Source organism: Thunnus maccoyii, chromosome 13 (genome assembly GCF_910596095.1).
Source record: "Thunnus maccoyii chromosome 13, fThuMac1.1, whole genome shotgun sequence".
In the NCBI taxonomy this organism is placed as follows: domain Eukaryota; kingdom Metazoa; phylum Chordata; class Actinopteri; order Scombriformes; family Scombridae; genus Thunnus; species Thunnus maccoyii.
This window is the reverse complement of record NC_056545.1, coordinates 22,735,287-22,748,638: the sequence shown is the minus strand read 5'-3', so window position 1 is coordinate 22,748,638 and position 13,352 is coordinate 22,735,287. Positions and strand designations below refer to the sequence as shown.

Below are 13,352 nucleotides of genomic sequence, written 5' to 3'. Positions count from 1 at the left end.
TAACACATTTCCAGGGTGGGCAATAACGGGGTGGGGTTCGTGTATGAAGTAAAATCATATGACCGGAGGCGCTGCCACGTCTCCAGCCGGTGACACACTTTGTTGGTTTGAGGGTCCCGGGGAGACCATGATCCCCTCTCTCCCAAAATGGAAAACCAACTCACTGCAAATACAACACCCCTGTCCTCAAACACTCCTAATTCATCTGGGAGCGTTTTGTTTTACCACACGTCGTGTCGAGTGCTTACTTCAACTTGAGCTTATGCCATTTTCCTGTGTATTGTGATATTTTTTATTATATGCTTGTGTTTTTCGTTTTTATATCCCATCACAAATGCCACATTATATAAAAATAATATGGGTTTTATTCTACTGCAACCCCCCCTCTATCTGCCAACATCCACAAAAACAAAAAAACAAAAAATAAAAAACAAAAAAAAACAAAACTTGATATTAGGGCTGGGTGATATGGACAAAATCAAATATCACAATATTTTTGACCAAATACCTTGATATCGTTATTGCCAAAATATTACAGGGATTACGATTGGTGCTTTCACAAAATATTCACACAATTAGATTTTTTATAAGTAGTCATCAGTAATGTGGATATAATGACTAAGCAGGTAAAGACAAATAATAAAACATCATTTTACTGTAATGCAGCCTTTAAAACCAGAAAAAGACAACACGTATGCCATATGACGATATTACAGTATTCAGAATCTAAGACGATCTAGTCTTATATCACAATATCAATATAATATCCACGTATTGCCCAGCACTGCATGATATCACTATTATTTATTTTATTTTTTCGAATATTTCATTATATACTATGTATATAATCATTGCACAATGGATAACAACTTTTTTTTTTTAACCTATTTCACTACTCTCATTTTATTATATACTATGTTTATATAATTACTGCACAATGTATAATAATAAACTTTTCTATTTTACTATTGAACTATTTTATTTTATTCTACTGTTGTGTGTGATGTGGCTGGATGGTGCTGTTCTGACACTTAAATTTCCCTCAGGATTAATAAAGTATTTCTTATTCTTAAAGAATTCCATAACTGCAAAACATAAATAGGATGAATTGATCAAGAATGCGTCTCATCAGTTATCCTCAGTAAGTGTTTGGATGGAGCAGTGGGCAGAGTATAGTAATCATGGGATTAAATATCTTGTGTGGAATCTTTCTATTGCTTTGTATTTCCTCAATGCCTTCCCTTCTTCCATCCTTTAAATGTCATTTAAACAATATTTTGCTCCCTTAACTGCCCCCCAATTAAGATGTCTGTCAGGGCCAGGCTACCATTACTACGATTATGTCCTCTGACATTATTAAGTAAGTGGAAATCACCCTATGATTTAATGTGTGCATCTGGCTTAATTGTCTGACAAGTCAAACAAAGGATAAATGCACACTACTAGGTTTTGAGCTTGATTAGAGCAATACACTCTCACTGGGTGATAGCCATAGTGCAGGCAGAGCCTGCAACACTTCACAGCCTCAAAGAGAAAATAAATGAAGAGTAATTATCATATTAGATATTTATAAAGTTATTTCCACAAAAATCTGGACAAATCCGTAATTTGAAAAAAAGGGATGGCTTGTTCATATCACACCATAAGTATAAATGCCAAATTAAGTTCCACATGTAAAAGTCAATCTCATCAGATCATCACCTCAGCCTGAGTAAGAAGGCATGTCTTTTAAACTGTACTGTGTATAATCTGGCCTGTGTGAGGCAGTGTGCTATGTAGTGCAACATTGCTCACATGGAACATAAAATAGTCAACATCCCCCTCTTGTGGTTAGAGATACAAAGTCTGATTTTGTATACATGGTACTGTTAGTGAGTCAAGCAATTACATGTGCAGTCAAAACAAAGGTGCTGTATAAATGCAACCAAATTTCAGGTGTTTTTGAGTTTCTGCTGATGTCTCTAGTTTGGACTAAGAGCTGGTACATGTAGATGAAAAATCACAGTTGTGTGATTGATAAAGATGAGCTTAATGTAACAGAACAAATGATTAAGAAAAATATGTGTTTTGTATTTTTCAAGATAAAATGTGATTAGGGCTGCGACTATCAATTAATTGAATTATAAATTAATCTGCCAATTATTTTCTCGATTAATTTGTCTATTAAAGGTTGTTTTTTTTTAAATACAGAAAATTTCCTGTCACAGTTTAATAAAGCCCAAGGTAGCATCTGCAAATTGCTTGTTTTGTTTTGTGATGTCTGCAAACTCTTTAACAGTTTAGGATCAAGGATCCTTTCATCATTACTTTACTGCTATTTATAAAAGAGCCCATGTGTGTTTCATACAGTCTCGTAGTGCTGATGTATCCTGCTCTGCTCCACCTACTGTATATGCATGTGACAGCTATACATTTTAAATGAAATATTAATATGACAGCTTCGTTTTACGACATGATTTATATTTAAAATGAGACTAGGTTTCTAGCAGTGGAGCTAGTCTTCAGGCATGTGCACACTGAAATGCTAATCTAGCAAAACGTTAACGCAAACGCAAACGGTTATTGCAGTGCCATTTTGCACAAGTATCACATGAAAGTAGAGTTAGAATTGAGGATGCTCTCCTCCTTTTGAGGGGAGCATATGCCAACTGCATGCAGAGCACCCACAATCCCATAATATATTGGCTTCCACAGTTTTCTTAGAAAAGAGGCTTAATTATTGAGGTTAAAATGAACAGACCTTTTTAAAAACTGTCATCATAGCCCAAAGAGAGATTACACTATAATGGATACAATATATCTGATTATTAATTTCATTATTTTACATAAATTAACGAAGAGTTTCAGAGATATATGTATTTCTTGCATTCCCTCATCCATCCATCCATCCATCCATTTTCTTTATGGAGCTGGAGCCAATCTCAGCTGACATTGGATGAGAGGCGGGGTACACCCTGGACAGATCACTGGTCAATCAAAGGGCTCACATGTAGTATGTAATATAGTATATATATATATATATATACCTATGCAATTTAGAATTAGAGTTTAACCTAATCTGCATGTTTTTGGTCTGTGGGAGGAAGCCAGGATAGCCAGAGAGAACCCACGCAGGTACAGGAAGAACATGCAAACTCCACACAGAAGAGCCTCAGCTGGCTGGTGGGTTCAAACCCAGAACCCTCTTGCTGTGAGGCGACAGTACTAACTGCACCATCGTGCTCCCTCCACTCAAAAATGTGTTTTACTTATTGGTACTTCAGTTGGATGTTTTAAGCTTCACTGAGCAGAATTATGTATGTGCAGAATATGACACTGGAAGGCTGTTTTCACCTTCATCTACTGAACGGGGAAAGTTTCTCTGTGCTCATTGAAAATCAGAGTTTACGAGGTGGGCATACGTGCAGGATTTGTGACATCACAACCAGTTTGGAAGCCAGTCCTGGTCCAGTGATCAACTTACACAAATGTGCCTTCAGTGCACACACACTGAGAATAGACTTTTTAGTGAAATACATCTTGTGTCCAGCTGTTGAAATGAAAATATTTGCATAGTCACAGATTCTGGATTTTTCAATGAGGGAGAACCAGGAGATGTAATTTTAAGGAATTTAATGAGGTAATTGTTCTTTTTTGGTGGAAAAAACATATTAGACACTTATTATTATTCCAAGCAGAGTATTTTTTATATATCTTACAACATGTCTGGAGGGGATTTTAAAGAAAACAAACACAGAAACAAATCATTCTCAGTGTTTAAGTTAGTTGGGCTTTGTTAAACTCCAGAAGATGAATATGATACAAGTTAGCACCTACATACATTTTAAACCTTTTTGTTGATATATTTATCATTATTTCTATTAAATTTAATGTGATCCAGAGCTTGTTTGCATCTAATAATGCCAAAATGTATTTTTTTTATTTATATTTGTATGGAAAGTGTTACTTGTTGAAGGATTTGAATAAAAAGATAAATAACATTTGGCTATGTGTGTCACATACCATTATATCAATATACAGTGAGGTCTAAAAATCTCTGCACTATGTATCATTAACTTCTTTAGATATTAAACAACTTTAAATTTGAAACATATTTCAAAAACAGATTATTCCTGGTATCATTACAGGTAGGCTTGTTGTTGGAGTGGTTCAAAATCTAACTGAATAGATTAATAGAACAGAATAGAAGACTGTGTTAGATAAAATATTCATGTTATTGAAAAAGTGACATTCTTTCCTAGACATCTGCAGCCTGCAAAAGAAACAAAAAAAACCCAAAAAATATTTTCAGCAATGTATTTCCCAGGCCTATAAAGCAGAGGTAAGATGGGAGACACAACAGAGTGGCAACTCTTTCAAAGTGTAATTCCTGCTTGTAGTGATATATTATTTCTCTCTGTGATATGAAAGGTGTAGCTCTAAACAGTGTTCACCATGGCACCAGTAAAATTAATGCACACTTTAAGGTCTGGCAAGAATGTGCAGCAGTCCAAATACTTTACAGACAGAAATGCTTCCAAAAAAGTGTGAGCTGATATACTCAAGATGTCGACTGTACATACATACACTGATGTGTAATGTATAAAGCATCTGTGCAAATAAAAAGTGCATTTCTTTGGAAGTAAGTATTAAATATTTAAAGAAACCGATGGACTCGTCCATGTCATGGAATTTCCCAGCGGCACTGGACATGCAGTCACAACACATTTTGCATGGCTCAGCTGAGGACTCTCCATCTGTAAATGTTTCAGTGAAGAGAGCAGAATGAAAGTATCCAGCATCTGTGTGGTCCTCAGTCGTTGGGTTGTCACAGTAGGGCTTGAATATCTTCATGTCGTAGAACTTTGTAGGTAAGCCAGTAGAGGACATTAAACATGAGGAAACTCATAGGGAAAAGAGCTCGGGAGATTGTATCAATCCTTTTTGCCCGATCCACAAAGCGCCTGCGTATGTCGTAGAAACCTAAACCAGGAGGTAAATCAGCAAAGACTGGTGTTGCATCCATTTCTGGCGCACTTCCTGTTGACAGTGCAAGTCCATAACTCTGAAAGAGTAAACCCTGCTGTGCCAGCTCCTCCTCCTGGAAGGAAAACACAGCATAGAATAACCACCTGCTTTCATTGAGAATCACATTAACTGGTGTGTGGGGTTTTTTTTGTTTTTGAATCAATGATTGGTGTTTAACTGAACAAGACGGCAGTGCGTACCCTGGCACAGGCACTGCACTGCTGGGCCACGTTCCCATGAGGAGCATTGTTGCCTGACATGTTGCTTCCTTTCACCTTACTTTCACCACTTCCCTGCTGATGGGCAAAAAAGCAGCACATACATTTATTCATCAAACAGACCGCATCACTCAAACATTTTGCAACCATGACACAACTCCTCTGTTCTGCATTTCATGTTTCAAATCATGAACATTAACAAGTAATCACTGTCTGTTTCTTACAAAGTGAATACATGTGTGACATTAATGCAAAGTGAGACAGCTTGAGGATGTAGTCAGAGCAAATTTCAGAGGCACGATCTCAGCAAATTAATAAGTACAAAGGATTCATGCAGATGTTTTCTGTATTGTGGTATGAATATTACAAGGTATTAATGGGTCCTGCAGCAGCTGTCACACTGCTTTGTTCAAGAAATATTTTATATTTAAAGGTGGTTTGGCCTATTTTGTCTCCCCTATTTTCTTCTTCTCATGAGAGCCAAAGTGAGCCAGCAAGACGTTACAAATATTCAACCAACAGTGGAATAAGGTGATGGCTTTAATTAATTACAGGTCAATGCTGTCTACATTTCCTGGCTGGAGCGCAACATGCAGCTGAGTTGTGTAGCTTGTGCATAGCTGGGCAAAGGGAATAGCAGGTGACAGCAGCCCGAGGGGCCTGAGTGGGTGGGTTGCACTCACGGTTCTCTGCCGCTGTTGCTCTTTGAGCTTCTTCCTCAGTCTGAAGAACTCCTTGTGCTGGCGTGAAACGAAATTAACGGCCGCATACTCCAGTAGTGCAGCAAACACGAATAGAAGACACACCGCCATCCAGATGTCTATGGCTTTCACATAGGACACCTGAAAAACCATGAAAATCAAATCAGTGAAATCACACAATGGGCAGTGAATGATGGGAAGAAGTATGCAAAGGAAGGAACGACAAACTCCCTCAAGAATTACTTGTTAGTGGCTTTTTTGATAGTAAAAGACTGAGAAGGAATATTTACTCAGGAGTGGAAAGTAAATAAATTACAAGTAAGGTAATTAAGTACAATTTTGAGGATTTTTACTTTAGAATTTAGATGTAATGCTGCTTTATATATATATATATATATATATATATATAAATTTTACAGACAAAACATAGGATCTGTTAATAATATATAATTGCATTTCTGTAAAATAAGCTTAATACTGACCAGCTACAACATTAAAATGTTGCATCTATAATAATAATTATCCAGTATATATAGTTTATCTTCATTTCTATGGCATTTAAAGGCCTATCAGGGCTCAAGGCATCATCAATGGAATTTGGGATTGTGTGGGGCAAGATCAGTGGCTTCATTTTCCCTGCCCAATCAAATATCATCTCATACTGCATAAGGAAGTATTACATGGTTGAAATACAACACCTGGTGAATCTAACTTGTCTACATTAACCATCCTAAACTGACTACAATGCTGGGGGTGGTGCATTTTCAGCTAGCGCCAGCAGTTAGTGGCTGTGGCAGAGTAGCAGTTAGGTGTATGGAGGCAGGTTTTTAAATAAACTACTATCATATGTGAATGGGGAAACTACGCCATGAATTTTGTAGGAGGCTTTTTGATTGTTGTTTTTTAAATTGGAAAAGTCCAATGTACAAATTCAATCCAGTGACCAATTTTTCCTGAAATCATCCTAGAATTTATAATAAAAAAATGACTAGCAAACTGTCTGACCTTTGGCAGGGAGGCCCTTGAGCCAGAGCTCTGCGTCGTCATGGTGAGCACTGTAGTGATACCCAGGCCCACTCTGGCTGGAGCCGCATCCATGTTGATCCAGAATGACACCCAGGACAGGATGACGGTGAGCAGGCTCGGTATGTACATCTGGATTAAGTAGTAGCCCATTTGGCGCTCCAGGTAGAATTTAACCTCAATGCAGGTGAATTTACCTAACCACAGGAGGAGATACAGGTACAAACTAACAATCTTATTAGAAGTTGATTGACAGTATCTATCGAGGATGTTGGCCAGCAGGTTGTCATATGTCATGTACCTGTGTTGTAGTGCTTGGTGCAGTAGCCAAGACCTTTCTCCTCCTTCAGCACAAACTGAGGGAGCATCAGATCATCAGCCACCTGCACAGCACCCACATCCAGCCATTCAAAAATCAGATCATTCATGGTATAGCCAACTAGAGAGAGATAGAGAAAAGGTATACGGTATGTGATTAGTTTATAACAAAATCTGTATGTCATGATATTAAGCCCGGCTTTGAAAGATGAACTCACAGCTTTCGAGCTGCATCGTACATGTCTGGCTGTCCATGGGGAAGTTTTTCAGATCCATGGGACAGGAGAGGACAAGCGTCAGCCTGGAAAACAGACAGCAGCACATGCAGTGATGTCTCTCACATTACAGATTGAAATAAATGGAGTTTCAAACCCATGATTGGACACACAGGTGAGAGGAAGCCTAGGTAGCCTACATTTCTAAACCTCTGAGCACCTGCCATCTCTTGCTCAGGTGTCACTCAAACCCCTTTACATCAAGGGTCACATCAAGCAGCTCTAACCTTTCTGACACCTGTCCTCCTTTCCATCTTTCTATTCCACTACCTCCCACACAAACCACACAAAGGACTGACAGGTGCAGCCGACAACATGTCAGCCTTTATAATGGGCTTGACGTAAAATAGTCTGAAAACACAGCAGCACCATCAATAAAAATGGCAGGATAGAGATCAAGATTAAAAAAGAAAAACCCATTCCACAATAGAGGTTCTGGCAATTATTTTACTGATGAGTTTTTGTAGCTGCCACTCTGTCTTTGTTGAGTCATGATGTCTGTCACAGCTCATTTTAAATACCCTCATCTTCTTTATTCCAGCAAGGACAAAGTGAAGCATCTCACACAATATTGCAGAGAGGAAGAAAGTGATTGATGTTGGTTCAGTGTCATCCAGAGGCCAAATGTGAGAAGTTTTTGTTGTTTCTGTTGCTGTTTTACACATTTTAGCTTCATGAGTTATGTTATCAGTGGTCATTTCAGGTTGATCCTCTAAGGTTAGGAATTACCTCTAAGGTTTAGTAACCAGAGGGAGCAACTGATGATTTAGTTCATGTTCAACAGAATTGTTAATAGAGCTTCCACATTGCTTCCTCTTTCTTATATTCTAATTATAACTTCTTAGCATTACGCTACAATTCACCACTGCTTTAGTGCCACTTTACTGACCTGATTCTGTTTTACCCCGCAGTTATTGTTGAACATAAACTTGCTCACAGTGTGGGCTGGACAATACAATTACAACTGAACTGAACTGGAGTGAAACAAACATGTAGAGGTTCAGACTACAACTGGATGGAGGCAGAAGTTCATATTCAGATAGAAACTTGACAAGTCATGGATGTGGATTTGTAATGTCTGATAGAAGTGCATCCAGGTGTATCATTTCAGATATGGATCACCTGATGCTGTAGAGGACGTTGCCATTCTGGAATATCCGAAGTAGTTTGTTGTCTGTGGTAACCTCGTGGAAGTTTGCTCCCTTTTCATTTGCAAAGAACAGGTCAGGCTTCCAGATGGAGTCCAACATGGAGGGGTCCAGGTCCAGAGAGTCATCTGGATACTCCTTATATGCCAGTCGAGGGTCATTCCACTGCTGTCGCAGAAATACATTGAGCCGGTAGTCCTACAGTATGGAATTAAGTCATAATTAGAAATTACACAAGTTATAGTTAGAAATGACCGAAATAAAACATATAGCCACAAGTAGCAATAGTAGGATTCATGCCGTAGCGGCATCATATTGAGATATTATAGCTGTGTCAAACGTATTCACAAACATTGTACTTGTGCTATTTTGTAGCAATTTGATAACACATGGCTGTCACATTACTGATAGGGAGACATTAATTATCTGGAGATTTCAGGACTAAATGAATGCTTTGGGATGAAATGACACAATGTTAATAGTTACTATCAGTCGACAAATGATGTGAATGTTTCCTGCTTCTAGATTTGTTGTTACTAGAAGTCAAGAGTTGTAAGAGGATAATGGCCTAAATGCATGCATTGTTGTGTTATCATTTTATTAATTTTATGCTTTTTTTTAAAAAAATTTCATCTCGTTGCCTTTCAGGACACTTTCAGTCAACACACAAATTTCAGTCAAAGTGCTTTTATACTAGAACTAATGACTCCTAAAATGGCACTTAAATAACAAATGCTCAGCCACACAGCATCTGTAAACAATTTCACAGCAATTGGTCTGTAAGAATTAGAAATGTAAATCATATGGGGAACTAACAGCTAACACAATAGTGTACACGTGTACATTGTAAGTATTTTCATTTTTCTGTGCATCTCATTATGTTGTCATTTTAATAGGATGTGAGAGGGCCAAGATTGAGTGAAGAAGAACAAATCTCAAGCAAGACACAAATGAACCTACAGAGTCTCTCAGCAGGTGAGTGACACTGTGCCTACGCAAACTCTCTGTGAGCAAAAAAGAAAATGTAGCACCAACAGATTTAAGTGCTCATAATCTGAACGACAGCAAACTCTACTTATAAATACATCAATTAAAATTTGATGGCCTTTCCCTTTAGGTAGTTTAGAAAATGCATGAGTCCTCCAAACTCTAAACGTCCCCAAACACTCACCATGGGCCTCATAAATAAAGGATAGTCTCTTCTTTGAGACAGAGATATGTTTTCCACTTTAATGAGAAAATCATAGCTGACATTATGCAATTAACTTACAAGATGGTGTTTACAGTCAAAAATTAGTCATAATCTAATGACAGTATGTTAACGCGACATGACACTTGCTCCAAATGGCCTCTCCAAACAAAGAATAAACACCACAGAATCTGATGAATGAGCATCTACCAGGAAGGAAATCTCTGCACTGGCAGCAAGTTAAACCAACTAAGGATTTTTTTAAACACCGTTATAAACTCTATATAAAAGTATTGACAGATGACTCATTGGTCTGCACACTGGTTGCAATGAGTAATGTTTGCTGCGTTGTTTAGGGATAGCTAACTCAAGAGAACTCATAATCTACCAGTGCTGATAAGTTTTGAGTGACACATGCTGAATATAGAAATCTGTAACTTGGAGACAATATGAAACTAATATTGAACAATACTGTAATATGAAAACGAAACAGACTCCTACAGACAACACCTGAATAGCTGTTTAGGCATTACTTTTATGGTCTCGCCTATCAAAGTCACACTCTGAAAGAAAGAAATAATCAGAACCCTTTCACCCTAAAAAAAATAGTGACCACTATTATTGTGCAAAAGCAGCATGAGGAAGTTCTTACTTACAGGATACTGTTTAAAACCCCATTTTCCCTTGTAGTAATGTAACGTAAATTAACTATTAAACTTGACTTAACTTAAGTAAACTTAACTTAACTTAACTTGACTTGACTTTTAACTTAACTAAACTTAACTTAACTGAAAGTTACCATAAATAACATTAAGCCTCACTGGATGTCAGCAAACAACTATTTGCTATTTAAGGATATAGTGGAGTAATGGCGACCCGAGCAGTGAATGAAGTCACACTTCCTTTGTTTGTGTTGTTATTTGAAATTCTCTGTTCTTTGGTTTGGTAATTGCCCTGGCAATACATGCATATTAGTGCATGTGAGTGTGCATGTTAATGCATGTCCCTTTGTGTCCTCCACATCCGTTTCCAAGATGGCGGCTGCATCACAAACTTTCTTTAATTACAGCCAAACAGTACACTAAAATATGTTTCTGGAAACATTTGAGGTGAGAAATAGGCTATGCACTAACAATCTTGATCCATATTTGATGCATAGTTTCCTGCATATTTTGACAGTTTTATCTGAGTCGGCTTTCTTTTTTTCCAACTTTATTGAGTAAATGACATGTTTGTTTTGGTCTGAGATGTTGGTGCTACAGAGCAATATCTAGTGGTATCTAGTTGCATGTATTGCAACTTTAACTCAACTTTACTTAACTTAACTTCACTTTAACTTGAACTTAAACCTAAACCCCATAGTGGAAGTCCATTTACAGTGATACAGATACAAGACAGATACAGTACGTGGGGAGTAAAAGTGTAAAACCTTTACTCACCTATATCCATATTATAAAACTCTACTAAAAATTGGTATCTTTTAAGTAATTAAACAGTATGTATTGGCCTGAAGCTTGAATTGAATGGTCACTATTTTGCTATTTGATAACACTGTATTTAGATAGTCCAGGTTTGAGCCAACAGTCATATGATTAAAGTAAATGTTTATGTTCCTGCTGTATCCTCCAGATTATTTAAATTATTTATCACCATTAAACCATCCGAATCAAATGTGACAACTGAGAATTATAAAGTAAAACTCTCACCATAGTTGTTTCAGTGATGGATCCGAAGCTGTTGATGAATATGTTGCACGTGACATTCACAGGAGGACCTGACAAGAGCAGATTGTCATCACACATTATGTTCGCACTAATATCACTGATGATGTTCTCTGAGTAGACCACATAAAGAATTGAAACAGGTAAAGAGCAGAGCGTTCACACAAAATAACATCTGCCTGTTCCCTTCTTAATGTGCCACGCTGTTTCCTAATAAACAGACTCATCTGAGATAACCAGCATGAAATTGTGTTGTCATTTCCAGTACGCTCCCATTAGTATAGTCCATCTGTCGACCACTGAAACTTTAAATATTTCAGTGACTCATTTCCTAAGAGGCAATGATTTATTGATTCTCTTTTAGTTACATTAGTGTATTTATAGATAATCAGCTGGGATTTACCCAGCATGCACTGATGAGGATGTGGAGCAAGTATGAAATATATATAAAGTGCCACCCCAGAGGCTGAGGGGGAAGTGTGTCAAAGAGAATCTGCTGGCTTCACTCACAAGAGAGATCAAGATTGGACTTAAATAGGCCTGCGGGGTAACATGCAAGGGTAAATGCACATTTCTGACGAACAGATCTGAAAGAAGTCTGTGTAAAAATACCACAACCTAAGGCTGTGGGTCAACATAGAAACAATAACACATGACAAAAAAACAAGGCTCCTGTGTGAAAACGTCACAGCCTGCAGCTTCTCTCGCTTCTGACCCATCTGTCAATGATTTGTGCTACTTCACTTCCCAGATTGTTATGCAAATCGAGCAGCACACTTTCTCACACCTGTCCTGACAGAGTTCCTCCCACCGCGCGCTATGTTACCTTTGAAGTTGGGTCTGATGCGAGCGTCATAGCCAGATGTGCGTCCCATCAGTTTGTCCAGAAAGTCAGATGGAGAGGGGGGCTTGGCTGCCCTGCTGGGGAGCTTCATCTCCTTACAGAGCACAGACCTGCCAGGTGACGGGACAACCACCTTTGGATGTACTGATATTTTCTTGTTTTTTCTTCATAACACAACATGCCAAAAAGCTGCAGTATTACTGTAAAAGAATCTTAAGACCTCCCATTTTCTTGCAGGAAAAGTTTAATCTAATTTATACTAAAGATGTACAATATTTAACATTTTAGCTGGAAGAGTGTTTTACAGGATTTGGCATCACATACATTTTGTAATTGAAATGTGTCATATAGGCTGCACAGTATTTACAGTACATTATTATACAGTATATTATTCTTAAACATCCTTATACAAAGACTCAGTTCACATACTTAAATTATCTGTGAAATTACTCATCACTTAAAATCAATTACAAGCTTTTTTTCTTCTATCTATTCAGTATAATCCTGCATTTTGTGTTAATGAACATTTTTGACTTAATGGGACTGTCTTTTAATTATAGATCACGATTTGCTTAACAAAATATTTTATGCATGATTCTCCAGACTTTAAAAGAGCAGCAATGTTGACATGCCTTTTGGTCAAAGAAGCACACAGTTGATCTCCTGTATTATTATCAATAATTATATACTGTCATCAGTGTCAAATCATATTAAATACAGTAAATACACTGTCACTGTCAAACTAACATGCAGTTTAAACATTACAGCAGCACTTTAATATCTTCTAAGAAAATAAGTCCAGGAAGGCTGATGTACAGAATTACAACTTAAAATAATTTCTTACAGTACCTTCCTTGCAGAAAAATGACAGATGAAGCCCACACCATACACAGGATGTGCAAGTGCAT

At 37.6% G+C, this 13,352-nt stretch overlaps 1 protein-coding gene across 1 annotated transcript; it reads right to left on the bottom strand.

Moving 5' to 3' along the window:
- Positions 1–4,560: 4,560 nt before the first annotated feature.
- LOC121910563 (glycine receptor subunit alpha-4-like) lies at positions 4,561–13,352 on the bottom strand. The gene is made up of 10 exons (XM_042431804.1): positions 13,294–13,352; positions 12,427–12,554; positions 11,586–11,653; positions 8,665–8,888; positions 7,486–7,568; positions 7,251–7,388; positions 6,932–7,146; positions 5,909–6,067; positions 5,208–5,303; positions 4,561–5,080 (listed from the first exon to the last, which is right to left on the bottom strand). Exons 1-10 carry the CDS (start codon positions 13,350–13,352, stop codon positions 4,808–4,810), a joined length of 1,443 nt encoding a protein of 480 aa, XP_042287738.1. The 3' UTR covers positions 4,561–4,807.

Bases quoted from the DNA above. Each gene is read 5' to 3' on its own strand.
- LOC121910563 (XM_042431804.1), bottom strand. From the start codon at position 13,352: ATGCACTTGCACATCCTGTGTATGGTGTGGGCTTCATCTGTCATTTTT. The intron at 11,654-12,426 runs GTAACATAGCGC...TGCTCTTGTCAG, and splicing joins CATCAGACCCAACTTCAAAG to GTCCTCCTGTGAATGTCACG. The intron at 6,068-6,931 runs GTCAGACAGTTT...ATGGTTTTTCAG, and splicing joins CAAGGGCCTCCCTGCCAAAG to GTGTCCTATGTGAAAGCCAT.